Raw genomic sequence first — 21655 nt, 5'->3', positions numbered from 1 at the left:
GAGCTTGTAGCATAATTAGCACAACATCCCCATCAGCACCCAGAGACTTACAGCCAGAGGTATTCATTTACCCAAACTCAGCTCTCTGACACTTGTCTGACTCACACACACACACACAGAGGCATCTCATCACTGTGAATCATTCTGTCACATCTTTAGGGGACTGTGAACACACACACACACACACACACACACACACATTCATAAAGCAAAGAGATTTTTACTGAATGGAGGCTTTTTGTGTCATAACATATGAATGTTATCCCATAGTGTTGTCTGTACCCTAACATGTGCCTTATCACAGGGCTTTTCAGCTCACACTCCTCAACTGGCCAAGATTTCCCACTGTTCCCTTACCTCAGAGTCATGTGTGATAACAGTATGACTGATCAATTCCATTAACTGTTCATTAACTACCACTGAGCAGATAAAAAACTGGACTTAATTTGGATTTTGGGAGCCAAGCTGAATTCTCCACACACATCCTCTGCGTCAGCCGATCCGTGTGCAGTTTATAGAACACAGTCGGAGGGAAAAAAAAAGAAAAAAAAAAAAGAACAAAAACAACTTGGGAACATAGTTAAGAGAAAGCCATGGATTAATGAGATCAGCAATCATTTGTAAAATCCTGATTAGCAGTGTAAAATCAGCGTAAATCACATCTAATCCCATTCTAATCAGTATAAACTCTAATGAGAATATGACAGTATCACTTAGCACTGATTAAACCCAAACTTTTAAGATCTATATTTAGCTTAACTCCACACTTCAACACACTTCACACTTCAGATGCACAAAACTTATAACTGCTAGAGAAGTTTTTTTTTTCAACCTGAAGTGGGTAAAGGAGCACAGATTGGTGCATTATGCTACCTAGACGCTGTGTGAAAAGTGCACCACGTGAAAAGACGAATAGCCTTTTGTCTGTCGTTTGTCTGCTCTCTACAAGGTTGTGTACGCGAAAGGTCTGAGCTTCTGGTGAAAGTCTCGGTGGACTTTGGAACCCAGGCCTGGGCTTTCAAATCCTTATGAGTCCAGAACCAAGCTTCAGAGCAAACAGACACATGGATTGGTTCCATGGAAGGCCCATTCCTGTTCTACACGTTTTATTGACTCAGCTCCTGAGGGGAGTGATAGGAGACACATTATAATTTCAGGATACACAAGACTCAGGGTGGTGTCAGCTCCTTCATTAGCAGAGTTGCCCTCCTCCCTCTCTCTCTCTCTCTCTCTCTCTCTCTCTCTCTCTCTCTCTTTCTTTTTCTCTTTCTCATGACTGACAGCGTAACAAACTGACAAATGATCTGGCAACCACCGGAAATCTGAACCCACACACCAAACTTGTCTATTTTCCACATTCAAACACGTCCTCTGTCTCCTTCATCCTCCCCTTGCTGCTCCCCTCGGGGGCCCCATGGAATAATTATCTCCTTTGCTAACCCCCTCATCGATTTCTCCCCGCCATGCTCGGCCTAGCGACTGATTCTAGCCCTTTTATGGGTACAGGGAGTCCTGGCTCAGTCAGCTCTCCATACGCTATGGCCGACACACGAGTCAAATAAACACTTATGTGATTCCCTTACTTTTTACTCCCTAACTGAATTATTTCATTACTTTTTTTGATGACTTTGCTCTATCGCTGCTCATTTTTTCTTTTCTCCACTCAGCGTTTCTGTATGGCTGTACACAGAACTTGTATCCAGACAATCCAGTCTTGCATGGGTGACAGCAAGTAGCACAATGTCGTGCTTTCAGGAGGTACTGCGTGTGTGTGTGTGTGAGAGAGAGAGAGAGAGACACACACACACACACACACGCACACACAAGACAGGATTAGGATTAAGTTATAAACAGGAGAGTATGAATTAGGATTAGGTTATAAACTGGAGTGTTTGAATTAGGATTAGGTTATAAAGTGTAGTATATGAGTTAGGATTAGTTTATAAACTGGAGTGTGTGAATTAGGATTAGGTTATAAACTGGAGTGTATGAGTATTCTAAGAGAAAGCACTTGATGTATTAGCATCTTAAAATGAGTAATGTGTTTACTGTGATCGCTGTTGTCTGGGAATGGCAGGGATGTCCCAAACTGTGCCCACGCCCCCAGAGCCTGGGCACCAGTCTACAGCACAATCTCTTCACCAGAACTGGCAGACATGGGCACGGTTTGGACGTCCTGCATGTCCACAGATGGCTGGGCACTCAGTGAGGGGCCAGGATGACTCTGTGTAAGGACCCACTGAGTTTGGCTTTGTTTGATATCCTCAAATGTCCCCAGAGGCTTACATAAAACTCAGATAATAAAATAATACAACCCATTTTTAACTACTGAAAATATTAAAACCACTCATTAAAGACAACACCTGTTTATTAATGGCATCCAAAGTGTTACACAACAAATTACTTGCAAAATAGCTGCTGCTTTGTATTGTTAGAGGAATTCTAATTAATTTCTTTATGGAAAATCAACCTCTTTGTCTGTTAAGAACTTTAAGCTACTGTTGATATGCTGATAGTATCCAGACTACACCATGTTCATTCAGGCATCAGATTGGTAGTATAAAGATGTGAAGTAAATCTTCATCTCTGACTACAGGCATGAGGTTCACTGGTGTCGACCAGGTGGGTGGTGTGTAACTCCTGACTTTGGTGCCAAGTTTATGTCCAGCGAGGTGTGAATGACAGGCAGGCAGACAGCTGTAACCCATGCATGCCTGCTGTTGGAGATCTGAGATGTTCTCTCTCTCTCTGTCTGTCTCTCTCTCTCTCTCTGTTGCTGTGCCAGTTGAGTGTGCACATATTCCCTCTTTAAAAGTGCTAACACTAACAAATATCAAAGACTAAACCGGGATTCAGGATCAGAATCCAGTGCTCTGTCTGGGTTAAGTTGGCAGAGATAAGCTGCACGGATAGGGTCACATTAGTGTGATTGATGCTGTTTTCTGTCTTTTCTCTTTGTCTCAATGTTCTCTCTCTCTGTCTCTCTCTCTCTCTCTCTCTCTCTCTCTCTCTCTCTTTCCCACGTCCTATCTCTCTCTCTCTTTCCCATTCCAGTGGTTCATCTGTCAGCAGCGACTAGGACAGCTTCCCAGTCGCACTTCACGGCTTATCTGTGTTTTTCACAAGAGGGCTGAAAAAGTCAATCTGAGAGAGAGAGAGAGAGAGAGAGAGAGAGAGAGAGAGAGAGAGGGAGCCTGTTGATCAGCCCTATCTAAGCGATGTACAGAGGAGGACGTTTCACTAAAGAAGTTCGTTATGGTTTGTGTGAGAACAGTTTTTACTGTGACACACAGATGGATCTCACCAGGTTTCAAATTACACTACGTGTGTCAGTGACTAGATGCGTTCACTGAGAGAAGTTTACTTGATATAGAAACCTTCTCCCTGGTCCCCTCTGATCATATGGAGAATATTTAGCGTTGACCAAACCTCCAACATTTCTATTTGCTCTTGGTTGAGTGGTGGAGAGCAGATGGAGTATGTGTCTGATTTGAGAGACTATTAGGGAATGCCAAGTGGAGAAGTAGGGGAGGCAGGGTGGGAGGTGGCCATTTGGCCTGAGGAGAGCCGGATTTCTGGACCTGTCCTTACCCTTAGATGGAGTTTGGAAGGCTGGCAGTTTAGTGGCCCCCTCTCTGTTTGAGTCTCAGTGGAGGAAGAAGCCTGCTCCACCCATTCCCAATTTGTTTCTCTCTCTCTCTCTCTCTCTCTCTCTCTCTCTCTCTCAGTGTCTCTCTCTCTCAGTGTCTCTCTCTCTCTCTCTCTCTCGGTGTCTCTCTCTCTCTCAGTTGTCTGTTTTAATTTGCCAGCGTGTGTCTCGGCCTGGAGGGACTGCCTTTTTGCCAGGTGGCTTCATTTCTTTAAAGTGAGTGCCTTCATGCAAAGTCACAATGTTGGCACGGCAACGGCTGTGAGCTTTTGCCTTAATGCAGTGTGGCTTGAAGGTTACTGTGACAGACAGACTGAGAGAGGAATAGAAAAAGACAGGAGGAGGAGAGAGAATAATTCAGTTTTGTACTGTTTTTAATGTTTATCTTTCATTTATTCGCTCATTTATTGAATTGTCTAAGCCAGTGTTTTTTTTTTTTTGTCTTTTCCCCCTTTTTTGTTTTTGCTTGTAGGCCTGAAGCGGAGCTAGCTGTTTTGTTGCTGCTAGTGTTAGCAGTGTGCTCATGGTGTGCTGTTGGCAGTTGTAGCTAATTCCTCTCTGTTTCAGTTATGTTTGGGGAGTTATTATGCCTCAGAGAAACCTCCTCTCTCATCACTACAGAGATGATTTCTCCCTGCTGAGGAGTGCAGAGGAGGACTTATTTTTTTTTTTCCCCTCAAGAATGGACCTGCAAGGAAAACCAAAACATATGAGACTTATTTCAGCGGATGTGAAAACAAACAGTTTACAAGGATTTTCTCCCAAAGTTGCATTAGCAGTAACCTCCTGCTGAGCTAGTTCCTTAATAGCAGTTTGTTATGTAGCTTTGGCACTCTCTGACAGTTCAGAGAGAGTCTTTAGACTCCCCATATCTGGTGACTACTGGGACGCTCTGGACCAGTTTTGTAGTGTTTTAGGACCTAAAACTTTCTTAAGATACACCTCTTGTTATCTTCTGGTGTGATAATCATGAGAGTACCCCAGAAAGAGAACATACCAGAGTAAAAGAGATGCATTTTGTAATAGTAGTTTTTTTCCCCTTTCTTTTGTTTTTCTGAATATCAGAGCCCCTCTAAGCTGTCTTTCTGGTTTATCAGTATAGCATCAATCAGTGCTAAAAGAGGGTGTGAACACAAACATATCTTCACCTCTACGCTACATTTCATATTTACTTAGAAGAAGAAGAAGAAGAAAAAAGGAAACAAGTGATCCAACATTGCCCCCCCTGTAATTAGCTGTTTCTGTTGGCAGTGTGATCAATGTGACTTGTCAGTGTGGAGGGCAAAGGAGCTGGGATCATGTGTGAGAGATATCTTTGGTGGGGGGAGGGGTGTGTGTGTGTATAAATACTCTTCTCAGTTTGTGTGGTAGTGGAGGGCTCTCTGTGAGTGCAGAGTGAGACTATTGACAGTGTGAGAGAGAGCTGTGATGGATTGCCCGATTTGTTGTTTGGCAGCGATTCTCCGTACAGATGGTGGGCTCACTACAGACTGCGGTCCTGCTTCCCTCTCACTCTCATCTCTCTCCCCCATCCCTCTCTCCATCACTCTGCCACCTCTCTTTTTCTCACCCTCCCACCCTCTAACTATACTCTGTCTCTCTCCTTTTCTCTCTCTCTCTCTCTCTCTCTCTCTCTCTCTCACCCCCACAACCCTCTCTCATTTATTCATCATAGTAATTGCTAGTGAGAAGAAATTAGAGTAGATTAAAACATTAAGGCAAACAGTGTGTTAATATGCTTTGGACACAGAAAGACCTTATTTTGTTGAACGAGGGTCACTCTCTCTCTCACTCTCTTCCTCACTCTCTCTCTCTCTCTCTCTCTCTCTCTCTCTCTTTCTCTCTCTCTCTCTCATGCACACATACACACTCACACACACATGTGCACACACGATTGCCGAGAGAGAGAGAGAGAGAGAGAGAGAGAGAGAGATGGAGAGTACACACACTATAAAACTGCTTGCCTCCACAAGCTGATACTGTTATTATTTGCTGTGCTCATGATTGTTAACCATAGATTATGTACACACACATAAGGCTGTATATACTTACAATGGCAATACTATGAACTAATCTTCTTGTGCAGGAAAACTATATGCACAAGCAAATAATCTAGACAATCTATTGTCAGTAACTAACATGCCCCCTTTCAGTGAAACCTTTCCCTATGATATGTTGACTCATAATACTGTACTGTTGCATAGGTTCTCTGATTATATCAACCCATGTCTTATCAACCCAGCGTACACACACACACACACACACACACACACACACACACATAACCAGTAACCAGTCAGAACAGACACTCTAAACTGGCACTCTCCTCATTTACAGTGTGTTTTTAGGTGAATGTTTAATTACAGTCTTTGGTCTGTAATCCACTACAAGATCCATTTGAGCTTGACGAGGTTCTCTATGATTTAACTGGATCTCATCTCCATTCCTGCAAGGCTGTTGAATGTTGTCTTGTATTGTGTGCTTCCATCCAGAGACTGAATATAAACAGAGAAAATACTCAGAACCAATTGAACTTTAGCCAGCTGGGAGTGCAGAACGTTCCATAAATATACAGGTAACATTCTACTGTATTCCATTTAAAGTGTAGTTACAAGAGAGCAAAAAATACACACACACACACACACACACACACACACACACACTCAGACACACACACACACTCAGACACACACACACACTAAGACACACACACACGCAGGTAGGGGGTTGTGAGTTTGATGAATGTTCTGTTTGTTCATGTATGTCATTATCACATGGCTGCATCCTGAGAGCAGTGACAGGAAGCAGTGTGACTCTAACAACCAATCACACGTCTCCATAACCACACACACGTCTCCATACGACCTTTGAAGGTCACTGTGACCCAACATGCCTGACACTCTTTACTAGCTGCTCAGTGCAGAGTATAGTGAGTAGATAATTGGGAAATTTATTGAACGTTGTGTGCAGAAATATGGATATCAGCTCCCTTCACTGTTTGGAATAATGAACCTCATCAGTGGCTGTTGTGTTATTATGAGCCAGTATTAATGATCGTGTTTAGAATTTGTCTCGGCTTTTGTGTTCACTGCTTGTGTTACCCGTGCTCTATGTCACCTTTTCAGAGATACAGCCATTTGTTCAGGTTGGCTTTTTGTTTGCATTTCTGTTCACACTCCAAATCTCCTTAGATACTGGCATTTGAATACACTGCTATAGAAACCAATGGGCAAAAAACATTGATGTCATCCTAAATTTTTCAGTAATCTTAGCACCTTATAACTATGACAGAAATTCTCATATTCACTGTGCTAATATGACACTGTACTAATATTAACACTGAGGCTACCCTTGGTGTACCTGCTAGTGCTGTTTATTATGTGGACAAACACAATTTAAATGTCCTTTCTCAACCTGCCCAGCAGAACACTCACTCACTCACTATCTAAGCCTCTTATCCTGATTAGGGTCGCGGGGGGTGCTGGAGCCTATCCCAGTGGTCATAGGGCGAAAGGCGGGGAAACACCCTGGACAGGTCGCCAGTCCATCGCAGGGCAGACACACAGAAAAACACACTCACACACACAATCATACCTTGGGGCAATTTAGTGTCTCCAATTCACCTAACCTGCATGTCTTTGGACTGTGGGAGGAAACCCACGCAGACACGGGGAGAACATGCAAACTCCACACAAAAAGGACCCTGGCCGCCTTGCTGGGAATCGAACCCGAGACCTTCTTGCTGTGAGGCGACAGCGCTACCCGCTGCGGCACTGTGCTACCCCCAGCAGAACAGCATAGAAAAAAACAGGGGTGTTCTATAGTTGAGTGTCAATGGTCTCTCTCTCTCTCTCTCTCTCTCTCTCTCTCTCTCTCTCTCCCTCCCTCTCTCCCTCTCTCTCTCTCTCTCTCTCTCTCTCTCTATATATATATATATATACATATACATATATCATATTGTGCATTTCTGCCATGTAACAGAAAAAATGGAGTAGGCAACATGGGAAACTACTCAGTTTCATAGAGTAGCATTGTGTGTGTGTCCCTGAGTGTTTTTGATTTTACATGATTTCACCTGAACTTTGATTGGTATCCATTCATTTTTAAATGAAGGCTGCTTGGAACAAATCATATCCCTGTCACCATGGTTGCTGTGAAAGCTAGTATAGTTTGAATTATGGTGTAACTGAGAAGAGAAACTGTTATCATGATAGAAAGTAGATGTCATGGTAACTGTGATGCTCCAGTATGCTATTTTTCTCTTTAAATTAAAGATTGTTATTGACTGATTGATTAATTGATTTCATTGGAGTAAGACCATTGTTTTGTGTGACACTACACTTGAGCAGAGGGAAGGTGTGTATCTTCACTCCATTAGTTTCCTTCAGTTTCGTCTTGGGGACTCAAGTGTTTATCTCTTGAATGTTGTCACTCATCTGAATGAATTCACAAACATTCACAGTCATGTTGTGTTGGCCCAAAACAGAGCTAATTTAGAACGTAATTGCTTTGTCTTGGCTTCAGAGTTTGTGAGATTTTTTGGAAACTTTTCCTGACAATAGGTTGGAAATTAAGCAGCAAACGCACCACCGTCTCCACACCGATGTGAGAGAGTAGCCAACCATTGAGCCTGCAGCTTCCTTGACGTTTATAGGGCATCTGCTGCCCACAAACAAAATGACTATAATGATCAATACCGCCAATACAGCTGAGCGCACTGCAGAAACAAGCTGGAACTGGCAATTCGGACTTGCACTCGCTCTCGTTCTTTCTCTTTTTCCTCCTTTCGCATCTTTATCCGAGTGAAGAGCCAGTGCTGATCTGCCTGCCAATCCCGATCTCTGCGGACAGGTGTAATCGGACAGATCTGGGCATTACGGTGCCAAGCCCTCCGCCTGTGCCAGTCCTTTTCACCCGCGACAGGCATGAGTGGCATATGGTGCTAGGTCCGTGCCAACTTTACCACTGAGCTCAAAGCTGCTCCTGAACAATGCTCAGTCACAGCCTGGCACTCCATTCCACGGCTATGAATTCTGATGCACTCACAACCAGCACTGCTTTGAGATTTAAGGGCATGAGCTGTTGTGTGGAGAGAAAGAGGGAGAGTGTGTTAGACAAAACGAGGTGCAAAAAAAAATGTTTTCCTGCCTCGTTTGTCTCTACTCTCATGGTGACTGCAATAAATGCTGAATGTGTTTTGGCCTTATGAAACTCTTTCATCATTTTATCTCTGATTTATTAAAATCTATTTGATAAGAAGTTTTGCTGAATGCTACATGAGCTTAGTTATGCCTATGAAAACTTCAGATTTTGTTTTTACTCTTCATCATCATCATCGTTGTCGTCGCCGTCGTCGTCATCATCATCATCTTCTTCTTGTTCTTCTTTTCTTCTCCTTCAGCACAGTTTAAAGACAGGAACAAAGGAGAATAGAAGCTGAACCTTGAATATGCAGCCCTGTTGTTGTTTGTTTGATAATCTGTTGGGGCTATGGGAAGTCAAGACAAAGCGACATCATCTTCCTGCACCAGCTGTTCTTAGACTCTCAGAGGAACTATCCCCACCCACCCCAAAGTGGGTTTAATGGCCTTTAAAACAGACAGCAAAAATAACTGTTTTCTTTTCTTTGCTTTTTTATGTAGTATGTGAGCCCATAGAGAGTGTCACTTGCTAAACCAGTTACTTTGTCAAGCTATGACAGTTACAAGCCTCTAGTTGCTTGTGTGCGCATGTACACACACACACACACACACACACACACACACACACACACTGTGTTCTATGTCAGTGCCTCATATAATAAATTGTGCAGAATAGCTTTGAACCCCTGAGGGACAGTGTGTGTGTGTGTGTGTGAGAGAGAGAGAGAGAGAGAGAGAGAGAGAGCGAGCGTGTGTAGATCTGGAATGTTCTCTCTCTTTTGACTTGTTTTAGGTCCTCCTGTTCAAACAGGATAAGGAGCCATCAAACACAATCTGTCTCAACAAAAACTGTGTGCTAAACATCCAAAGCAAACAGATTTTATTTTGATTGAAAGGGTTGACAAATAATGAGTGTCAGAGGTGATAAGGTCTAGAAGCTTCACTTGCCCACATAAATATTGTGATAGACTATTTAAATATGTAACATGTGTGAGAGTGAGAAATCCACTGCCTTCCACCTGCTGTGTGATGGCCCTGGGCTTTATATAGGAAGAGTTGAAATTGTGTTAAGAGTATGTTCAGTATGGTAAAATATGTTAAGTATTGTAAAGATGTGAGAATATGTGTTATGGTTACAGAGAGAGAGAGAGAGAGAGAGAGAGAGAGAGAGATGAAATCCTTAGCTGTTTTTTATTGCCTTGTTTGCATTTGCTTTGTTTTTGCATTTGCTTTGCTTTTTATAAAAGGTTTTGCAAACAGTTTTGTAAAGGTTTTTTGTTTTTTGGGTATTTTTGAAGATTGTAGTAGGTGAACTAAAGGAGTAAAATTGAAATATAATTCATTTCTTTGTTTTCATGAACAAAGTTTCAGTGTTAAGACTCTTAACACTGAAGGATTCAGTCTCCTCCCCTCACTGACAGAATCTGCAGATGTGTTTTACATATCAAATAGGTTTCTTTCCTTTCTTTAATAGATGGATGGGATACAGATAATCCTGTTTTACTCTACCTTGAACTTTACTGTTCCTGAGTGGACCTGTTCTTATAGAAAATGACATAATTCTACGACATTAAGTCCAAGTGATAACTGACCAGTGCTCACCTGCTGAGGGTATGTTAACAATATCTAAACAGGATCTTAACGTCCACTGGGTCCACAGCATAGGGGTGTTTATGTAGACTGTATACCATCTGTCAATGAGTTCCCCCTGCACAATGTGTTTTCATTTTAGCAATAGTATGTGAGTTTTTCATTGTTTAATAAAATGCTTGGAGAATGTGACACACACATTACTCCATGTAGGCATCTCCTGGTTTTGAGCTTAGTTTATGGATACACATTGAAGCAGAGAGGAAAGAAAACATAAACAAGAGAGAACCTGTTCATCTCTCCTCCATAAACACTGACGTGTGAATGAACTAGATAAGTGAGGACAGAGTGGCGGTAGCTAGGTTAGGACGGTCTCACTCATTGTCTTTATGGGGATTAGGGCAAACAAAGGAAAGCAGAACAGCAGAGGACACCTCTCTACAGAACCAAAACACCAAACAGTGAAACCTCACCAGCACCTCTGTAACCAGCAAATTGGTCCCATTCTTTTAAAACACACGGTTTTATGACAGGAGCTCTAGAAGGTCAGTGTGACCCATGACAGAAGTGGACTTGAGCTGTGGAGCTAATAAAGAAGTCAGTCCTGTCTGGGTAAGGGGTTTGGTTTTAGTCCTGCTGTAAATCTCCAGGGCTCTATCACTGTGGCCCCTGTCAGTGCTGGAAAGAATAAACCCCCGTCTTCTTCCCACTCGTCCCTCCCCCACACTGTATGATAACGACAATCAGTCACTTAATGAACGAATGAGAGACGAGTTGTAAATTCAACAGGGGGAAGCAAGTAAAGTGGGAAAGGGGAAATAGTAATCATCGTCGTCATCATCATCATCATCAACAACATCTTAAATGCTGATTGACTGCTAATGAAACTATAGTAATTATTCAGAATAATATTAAAAATTCAGGGCACCAGTACATTTAAATGAACAAATGTCAATAGAAATTAAGTTAGAATTATGCACCAATCATGATTTGGAGAAAGCCATGAGACGTTTAAAGATAGTAAAACTTGACCGTGATGCCAGAGACACAAGCAGACAATGGTAAAATATAATAAAGTTTTATAACATTGATTAAAGAAAGATATGACTGTTACAAATATGTGCATATGAACAAACACAACAAATAAAGGCAAATACAGGAATTGCATGAAGACCGAATGACTGAAATGGTAAATCAAAAAGAGACACACAGGATCGAAACACACAGAGTTACGACAATCCCATGTGAGAAAAAGTCATTCTGTTTTACTGAGGAACAAAGACATTACCCTGCAACAAAAAAATGGGTCAAAGTAACCTATAGCGTAATTAAAATGAAATTCATGATTAAAGTCATGATGTAATCGTTTTTGAGGTTAAGACAAAGAGCCGATAGGGGACATGAAGACAAAGGATAAATGTTAACAGTGACCTTGAGGTGGATGGAACCGAAATATGACAGTTCAGATGTGAAAGATCTAAATGACATGCCTTGACATAAGACTATGCCACTCTGCAATTTTAAAACAGTCTGAGACAACTAACTGCAAGAAAGAAAATGCTGAATCACCTTGAACCTTGTCTGTTTGGCTGACTGCTCAAGATTGTTGCAGCAATTTTTTTTTTTTAAACGAATGCATGTTCAGAAAAGAACAAATGGAGGCATGGACTGGGTTCACATCAGTGAGTTAAAGACAATGCTTTTGGTGAAACCCAGGAGACAAGACCAAATGACAAGGGGCTGTGAACAGAACAGGGCTGTGTGAGGTCCACCAGTAGATGGGTCTCCGGAGAGGGTCTCTGAGCGTCAGAGACTGTAAGTGTGTGTCTGTGTGTGTCTGTTTGTGCGTGTCGATATGTAACAGGTCTGTGTGTGTCTGACTCAGCAGTTTAGCAGGAGTCTGTTCTATAATGAAGTGACTAGTTGATCCTGTAGCTTAATGGATGGAACAGGGAAGATTAGCTGCAGCTGATCTCCTGGACTGAGACATCAGCAGGTACAATAGACAGTAATCTACTCTGCCTCAGTCTGAAATAATCTCTCTCTCTCTCACGCACACACACACACACACTCTCTCTCTCTCTCTCTCTCTCTCTCTCTCTCTCTCTCTCTCACACATACACACACAGACACACACACACACACACACACTCACTCTTTCATTCACTCTCTCTCTATGAGACAGAGATCAAGTGAAAATCTGAGCGAGATGTGTGTGGTAAAACTGGTTCGGACTGGTCCTCTCTCAGGCCTCATAAAATAAGCGAAGCTGATATCTCAGTAATGCGACAGAAGCACAGGACGGGGTCAGGAGGACTGCTGAAAGGATGAAGCCCTTGACAGAGTACCAGGAAAGAGCGTTTCTGATGATGGAGAAAGATATTAAATGTGTGGAGAAGATAAGACAGGACAGACATTCTCTCCACGGCTCTGGAACTTAGTAATTAACACTTCGTAGCATTAATATTATTGTCATTTCCATAAGATACCTGACAAGAAAAAAAAAAGCATACCCACTGATGCTGACACTGATCCCAGTTGGAGAGAACTCCAGTTGCAGAAACATATCAGAGGACGTAAGTCATTTCCTGAGGGAATACAACTCGGCTATAACACATCTGTTGATCTATGAAGGGTAAACAAAATCTGACATACAGGAACCTCTGTCTCCTCTGTACACACTTAACCAAGTTCTGAATTTCACTAATGAAGTCACTAATGAAGTGTGGTGAAGTGAAAAATAACAGTGATGAAGTGTAGATCAAATTAGGATTGTTATAGACTCACTTTAACTCTCTCTCTCTCTCTCTCTCTCACCGTCTCCCTTTCCTTCTCTCACTCTCTCTCTTGCTCGATCGCTTGCTCTCTGTAGCTCTAGTCCTAAAATATGAAAGAAACCCCTGTGGCAGATCAATTACTGCTCACATCTGGCAGCCCAAACACCTGGAGCAGGTGTCACTGCCTGAGACAAAGACTTCCTCTGTGCGCACGATGTTAAACATGAAACAGGGAGAGAAATTCAGTGCACAGCCAACATCATCTCCGATAACTTTGGAGAGTGCTACTTTCACTTCAAATGTGATCTTTTCGTATATGCATACATATTTCATATATGCAAATTCACTGTTGATTTTGTGGACTTGCTGGAGGACTTTAATTGGGGATTGGGGACTTGCTTACTGTAACAAAGCTAAAGAGGCTGTTTCACGTAGGCGTTAGTCAAATACCAATGTTAGTGTGAAGTAAACACATTCGTTTTGAGTTTCATTAGACATTTAAAGATTTAAAGATCTGTAACATATAACAAACCATGGCATGTTGGTATTATTAATTAATTAATTAATTAATTTTATGATGTGCCACTTTGTCCCTCACCCAAACTTTGATCTTAATCTTGTACGCAATTAGTTGATATCTGTGAGATACTTTGAAAATGACAGCAAAGACGAGAAAGGAGAAAAAAAGGGGGTGAATGGACAAAATGCGGAATTACAACCATTTTTAGTAGTAACAAACTACCATAAAGACAATTATAGTGCTAAAGTTTATCCACATGTCAGTGGTTCACATATAACTCATTAGACCAGGGAACACATTTGCCTGCCCAAACTGCTGGAAGAAGAAAAAATAGAACTCTGATTACTTTCTAAATGATTCTAAAATTTGTGAGTTAGGATGGACTCCAGTGAGTCACATGATGAATTGGTGTTTGATGGTTTAGGGGGAAGACTGGAAAGTTCCTTTGTGGACTTGAGGGTTCCTTAGTGGTTCCTGCTGCCTGCATTGTGTGTGTGATGACTGGAGTTGGGCGGAGATATGACTCTGTGCCTCACACTCATTCAACTTCTCTGAGTGTCTGAGAGAGATACAGGGGAATGAGACTGCCAACTCTCTCCTCTCACACTCTCTTCTTCTTTTCACAGCCCCAGACTCTGCATCCTCATTGCATTTACTGTGAGAAACTTTCTTTAAAGACTACGCTTTAGTCTTAAAAAGACTGCCTTTTTGGTCTCCGCTCCATTTTGATTAATGACTCGATGAGTGAGGATTTACGCTGTAAAGAATATATAATGAAGCAAACTGAGCTTTTATGAGAATATAGAAGAATAACTAAAGTGCCGTGACTTTGTTGTTGGTACGACAGGAAAAAAAACCATTCTTTGTCCTGAGGCAAGTGCCTATTTTGGATACCCACAAACTATGTGTGTGCTGTGATGTTTGAGAACACGCTTTAGTAAAATTATCTATTGATTTGTCACAAGAAATGGTTTAAATAGAGTGAAGCATTTCAGAGTAGTGCTTGACTCTATTCAGTTTTTTCTAATCTGGAAACAAAATCCTTGCCCCTGCATAAGTGACATCAGGGCTTCAGTACTGAGGTGCAGATGGAGGTGTACACCACAGGTCATCTGAGAAATATCTTCAGTCAGTCTCCCACCCAACATTCAGCCAACACTCCAACCTTTCGTAACCAATTTACTCTGACCAGTAGGGCGGTTCAATATGACGATATGTATCCTGTGACGATAGAAAACCATCTATCGTTTCATATTATGCTCTATTGTTTATTTCGCTGTGTCGCAAATCACACTCTTTACGGCAGTATTTTATGACACTTGGATGACGCTTTGTGTTCTTCCACACTGCACGGATGCAGGCAGGAAAGTTGCATTAAGGTGACACAAACAAACATGGAGGAGAGTAAACGTGACACAGAACGGGATAATTCCGAACAGGAGAAAGACTCCGACCAGCCAAGAAAAAACGAGGAGGTCACATGGACATGGTTTAGGTATGAAAAGTTCACAAATAATGAAATACGTAATCTTTTGGTGCATCAGCACCACTTTGTGGCAGGCTGCTCTTCTGATATTTCGCCTCTAAAATAACAAGTTGCCTAAAATTCTGACTTTGTTTTTGTGATAACATGTCTTTTTCTCGTAAAATTACGACTTTGTTCTTGTAATATTACATTTTTCTTGTAAAATTACGACTTCATTCTTGTGGCAGTTTCCTCCAAGTCCATATGGTTCTTTCTTCGGAATAGACACAGTGTCTTGCACAATCTTTTCAAAGTCCTGATACTTATGATAATGTGGTGCTGATGTGCCTAAAGATTTAGTATTTCATTATTTGTGAAACCCATACTAAAGTGTAACTTCACAAGGTGCTCCACATTCCTCATTTTAATGCAGGTTACAGGCTGTTCTTCTGATATTTCCCCTTTAAAATAACATGTAGCCTAAAATTACGACTTTACTCTCATAATATTATGACTTTTCTTGTGAAATTACGATTTTATTCTTACAGTATTATGACTTTTTTTTTTTGCAAATTTACGACTTTATTCTCGAAAGCTCAGAATTTTTTCCCCCTCAACGTGGCCCTAATACTCTTTCATATAGTATAAGTATATAATTCAGTATATAAAGTATATAATTCAGAATGTAATAAGAAATAAACCTTTCTATGTGGTCATTTTATATATACTATTTATTATTCATTGAATTTACAGAAAATATGCTCTGTCATGATATGTATTGTTATCGGGATATGAAATGACATATATCTGAATATGAGATTTTGGTCATCTTGCACAGCCTTACTGACTAGGATTCGAACACTGGGCCTTTGGGGAGGAAGACAAGTGCTCCAGCAAGTGAGCTAAAGCATTGAACTGAAGCTGAAAGAGGGAGGTTCATCCAAGGCACTCCCCTTGACTGGCCTTTTTTCACTCCACTCTTTCTCCACTTCTTAAGTCTCCACTTCAAACATCTTAAGTTGGGAATAGGTGACATAGTCACACGAACCTTTTGAGTCCCCTTAGAGCCAATCATGTGTCAGTGGTCATCCGCATCTACCTCAGCATCATTGAAGTCAAACCTCATCTTCTCTGAGAGAGTCACGTTATCGCCCCCCACCCTCATCTGCATCTTCTTACCTTTCCTCTTTTTTTTTCACCCACACATAACCCCCCCCCCCCCCAGTGGAGGAGTCTGACAGCTTCAACTTTCAGCTCACAATTCATCTCTGGGAATCAGAAACACCCAGTGCAATTACTCTTTCATGCTGACTTCACCTGGAAAGCATAATTGAGGAAGTGGCTACATTTCCTCCGCCATCTAGAGTAACATGAAAAGAGGAGGAGGACAAATGATTGAGGAAAGTGTTCTTATGACTCGTATGAAGAAACAAATTGGGTTTTTAGAGGGGAGTGGGAATTGGGGATTAAGAACAACTTCAAATTAGAACAGAAAAAACTGAAATGAGCATTTGCTGACACTAAACTACTTATAATGAACTTGAGGAAGGTTAGAACAGTTCCACTAGATCCAGCTCAACTTTCAGTTCAATATCTTATAGAAATGACCATAGTAATAAACACAACAAAATCATTTGACCTTTGTCCTGTTTGAGCACAGTCTGGTAGTTTTATGCTTCCTTAACCTGATGGTGGCAGAGACTAGAAAATGTGTGTCACTTCCACATCGTCAAGCTTTTATGGGCCACAAAGACTTTCCTAGTCAGCACCCCTGTCCTCTTGTGAAAAAAGTGTGCCAAGTTTCTAACAAGGATGGTATAATGATAGAGAATTTTCTTATAAGAAATAAAGCCTTAAAGACAGTTTGTAATTTTATGTAATCTAATGCAATCTAATGTAATCTGTTTTACACTACAATAACTATAAAATAAATATATTATGAAAATATGATGTCTCTTTATAGCTGCCATAATAATCACTGATTGTGTTGCACATATGTATTTACAGCACAAACTTTGTACTGAATTATAATGGTTTATCTTTCTATTGGTTTATGACTCTATATCTGTCTATTGGATCATGACTCGATATCTTGGTTGAACTATTTATCAATATAAAATATATCTAAAACAAAGCTGAACCTTGTTTCGCAGTAAAGGCCTTAGGCAATCAGAGATATCTATCACTCTTCCCATGCAACACTCTCACTGTAAAAACCGCCTCTCCGAAGACAGCCTGCAGAGCAACATCTCCAAATATCTGTCGTCTCCTTTCAATGAGCACAGTGTGTCCTGACTCCACTGAGAAAAGAGTGCGGATGTTTTAATGTTGGCAGTTAAAATGATAGGTCTGTGTGTGTGTGTGAGAGAGAGAGAGAGAGAGAGTGGGAGTGAGTTGCTCTTTCTCATTATTACATCTCTGTAATGATCATCTATCTTAGTGTGTGTGTGTGTGTGCGCGCGCGCGTGCGTGCGCATCAGGTCTCTTCTTCTCTTCATTCTGTAATTACTGATACCTTTCGGGGGCCTCTGTCTTACGAGGCCTGAGAGCGACGGCTGCTCAGCTGAACTCTAATAAAACCTCAGTGAAGCTCAGCCACAGAAAAGCCTTATCCCACATAATCATTATACGCACAGTGAACTTAGGAAATAGGAAAGAGATAGGAAAACATTCCCTCCACAAAAGTATGCAATCCTGTAATATGATATGTTTCAAGATTGGCCACTACTCTTTCTCAAGAAGAGTTACCAAAAGTTTGTGGTCATGTTCAAATACAGGAAAAGGCCATCATGTTGATCTTCTGGGCAAAAGTCTGCGGAAACATCTGAGCTACCTTTACAAAAACAACTGACATAGCTAGACATCAAAAATACAGTCAGTACACATGGCCTGGTCAGACCAGAGATGATTCAGTGTATGCCTGATAAATAAGTAAGTAAGTAAGTGAGTAAGTACGTACATAAATAAGTCAGTGGTTGAATAATACATACATTTTCAACTGAGATCTGAGACAGTCCTGAGATCAACATTTAAAACTGTTTCCTTTTTTTATGTCCAGTAAAGAAAGTGGCTGACCTCCTTGCACGGTGGCATAAGTGCATGGGAGACTGGGTCACGTGAGATGCTGTGTGTGAGAAGGTCTCGGAGGGTGTGTGGGGGGGCTTTGTGTGTGTATGTGTTTGTATTTGTGTGTGTGTGTGGAAAGGCCGGGGGGGGGGGCTCACAGAGGTCAATTTGGGACTTGGCCATCAGACCCGTCTGTGGTTTCGCTGTCCGACCCTTCATTCTGTGGATCAGTTGCAGGTTCTGTCAGCTGGGATTAGCTGACCAGACTGGCAGTCAGACAGATAGAGTAAAAGAAAAAAAAAATGTTACAGCCAAGCAGTCGAGGTCATGTTTTCTGACACAGCGCTTAGACAGAAACACACCGCGTCATGTGGATTCATCAAGAACCCAGCCAGACTCAAAGCAGTGAACTTTAAAAGTGTAACAGTCAGGACTTTTAGAACTTCTTTCATCCTTCATCATTCATGCACCGCTATTTTAACAAATAAAATGAGCATTAGGAATTTGAAAATAGGCAATAAACAGTAGATGTACTTTTGGTTGTGGTTGCCAGTGTTCAATTTTGGAGAAACCATCAACCTGCCTGTGTTTATTATAAAATGTATTATACTCAGTTCATTCAGTCATCTTGACTTTTCCAAGGGGTCATGGGGTTTTCTTTTTTTTTTAAGGGAGGGGGGCATTAAATACAGAAACATAATTTCATCAGTTCTCTTCATCCATTTACATCCCATCTCTCTGCCAAACACTGCAAGAGAAATGTAGATTGCTCTCATTCTTTCTTTCTTAGTTCTATCATTTACCCAATGACTAAAATATACATCAGTCAAATGGCACAGAGTGGGAATACTCCAGGCATTGTGGAGAGATTCAGTTTTTACGAGCGTGGCAGTTTCCATGGTTCACCAGCCCCGCATAAAAAGCCACCCACCTGTCCCCTTTGTGAAATTATAGACCCTACGCTAAGCATCTTTTAATAAGACTATGGATTAATACATTAATTTGACTAGCAGTCTCATTATTACCATGCGCATGTGGTGAAATTTATACCTCTCTCCACTTGCCATTTTAACAAATTATTATTGACTGAGGACATGACAAATGAAGATGGAAACTCATTTAATTGAAATACACTAAAAGTCGACATTGAGAGAAAACCCTTCATCTTTATGTAGTCTTAACGTTTAGTTCACTCAGATTAATCTACCCCCCCCCCCCCTCAAATAATCAGGTTGATTAGGGATTGATTAGAACCTGATCAATGGGGTGTGTAAATCTGATGTTTGTGCATTTGCCATATCAGTAGAATGAATGGCACAAGCTGCATGGCTAAAAATCTGCCTTGTTTCAATGTCAGAAAGCACATTTTTGAGTTGTAACGAGTGCAGGGTATGTAAAAACTGACTAATGAAGAACAGATTGAAATGAATGATTATAGTGATAGCTATTGAGAGTGCACCACATTCAGTTTGATCGCTGAATTTCAGTCCGTGAAATAAAATTAACTGTCACTTTTTTTTTTGTCTTTTTGCTGTTCCTGATTGAAAATGTCATCTTGACAGTATTTGGAAAGTGTGCTCTGAGGCGTTGAGTGACAAAAGAACTGAAACAAACCAAACATCACCATAGCCCAGAATACACCACATTTGGTTTCTCTCTCTGTAGCCACTAGTGTTGCTCTGACATCATCGTTCATGTGGTCTGTACCCAGTGCAACGCTAAAGAGGTGCTCTGTCACGGCCAAACAGTATTTGGCTGTATGCTACCTCCCTGCTACATTAAGCACAAACCTCATCTCAGGACCATAGAGGAACGGCAGCACCACCAGCAGAAAACTGCCTGGCATGAGTCATTAAACCCTCCAATACAAATCACCTCACACAGCCCGCTTCATAGCCGGCAGTCACGTGACCGGGACAGGGTCCGTTTTTGTTTTTTTTGTTTTTTTTAAACTGTGGTTTGAAAAGAGGAAAGATAAAAGAACAAAAAGAAGAACCATTTGTGAAAGAATAGGAAGATTCAAAAACAGCCTGTTGGGGTAGGATGGAAGAAAGGCTTGGTATATAGATCAGGTTGATGTATGTGGTGGTATGTGTTTGGATGATGTCATGGGGATTTTAGCGGGTGATAGTAGATTAGCTGCTCAGGCTTAGTTATAATATCATGTGATGTGAGGGCTAAGTAATTTGAGTATGACGGTAATTTGGTAGTTAAACATTGCTGGTTAGTTGGTTCCTTTAACATTTGGGAAGAGCTCTCTCATAGAGCTGCATCTCACCACTGGAGGGCCGTCACATGACTTCTTGTTGAAGTTATCTATCTTAGCTTGTGTCCCTGTGTTTTTGTTCAACATTGCCATAAACTGGTGTGTAAAGGCCATCTGAGATTATTTTTGGGAAACAACACTGCCAATAATCACAGAGCATCTATAAATATCAGATCTTTGATTTTTTTTATGTCCTTATACCTAACATTAGCTTGCTTGTCATGCTGACCAGTTAGTACCAGTCAGAATTGTTAGAATTGTTCCCATCTGGGTCAGTGTCTGTAATAGGAATATTCCGGAACATCCCTGAGGAAACCATTTTGATCATTGCACAGCTTGCCGAGACTTTTGGCGTTGTAGAGGATGTAAAAGCGAGATTTGTTACTCCATCGGCAGCCCCGGAGTTGGAGCTTTACACAGACAAAACTGATGAGGGACTCCAGCTGTAGGATCAGTGCTAATGATCTGTCAGTCCATTGATCTGGACTGGACTCTGTGCGCCTCCTCACAGATCAAAATTGGACTCGCTTTTTTCTCCTGGGTCTCCCAGAAAAGAGCGTCACCCGCAGGATTTGGCTGAGGGTTTGAATCAGCCGGAGCCTGTGTGTCTTTCCAAAAACAGCGTGTCAGTTTTAGGAGGAATGAAATATTAGTGTCCTTAAATGTTCGTGGGTTGAAAGGAATGGTGTAGAATGCATTTAGACCTGGTATGCAGCATAGCACACTCATTTTTTTGCTTTCCTTGTCAGAGTTCATACAGACAGTAAAGAAATATCACTTGTAAAGAGAAAAAAATTGGTATCTTTCACTTCTCCTTTTAAAACTAAATAAAAAAAAATGGCCAGGTCCATTTTAAAATACTCTACTCAGTCACGTTGTACTGTAAAGGATCATATGTGTGAAAGAATGAATGAATAAAGGAATGAATGAATGAGTTAATGAATGAATGGATGGATGAATGAATGAATAATAGAGTAAACCAGCCTCCTACCGCTGCATGACTAGCTTCTCCTTTTGGTAAATAAAAAATACTTTCATCTTTCATCAGTGTTTGTTAGGTACTTTTTTCCCTATGGTCTCCATTTGTGTTCAAAAGTGGTTAATAATAAAGGTGATGGATTTTCTCTACTCAAAGAAAAAACAAAACTCATTGTGTTTCTCTTCTCTGTGCATGTGTAACA

At 41.2% G+C, this 21655-nt stretch overlaps 1 protein-coding gene across 1 annotated transcript in view; it reads left to right on the top strand.

Annotated features, from left to right (window-relative positions):
* Positions 1-1740: 1740 nt before the first annotated feature.
* LOC115816095 (receptor tyrosine-protein kinase erbB-4-like) overlaps positions 1741-21655 on the top strand; it is a 102977-nt gene continuing 83062 nt past the window's right edge. Inside the window, exons 1-2 of the mRNA XM_030779064.1 lie at positions 1741-1758; positions 2078-2205. Of these exons, the coding sequence (XP_030634924.1) occupies positions 1741-1758; positions 2078-2205 (146 nt within the window). The remainder of the gene's footprint in view (positions 1759-2077; positions 2206-21655) is intronic.

This window comes from Chanos chanos, chromosome 7, assembly GCF_902362185.1.
Source record: "Chanos chanos chromosome 7, fChaCha1.1, whole genome shotgun sequence".
Classification (NCBI taxonomy): domain Eukaryota; kingdom Metazoa; phylum Chordata; class Actinopteri; order Gonorynchiformes; family Chanidae; genus Chanos; species Chanos chanos.
Note: the sequence above shows the minus strand (reverse complement) of the source record. Positions and strands in the feature narration are given on the sequence as shown.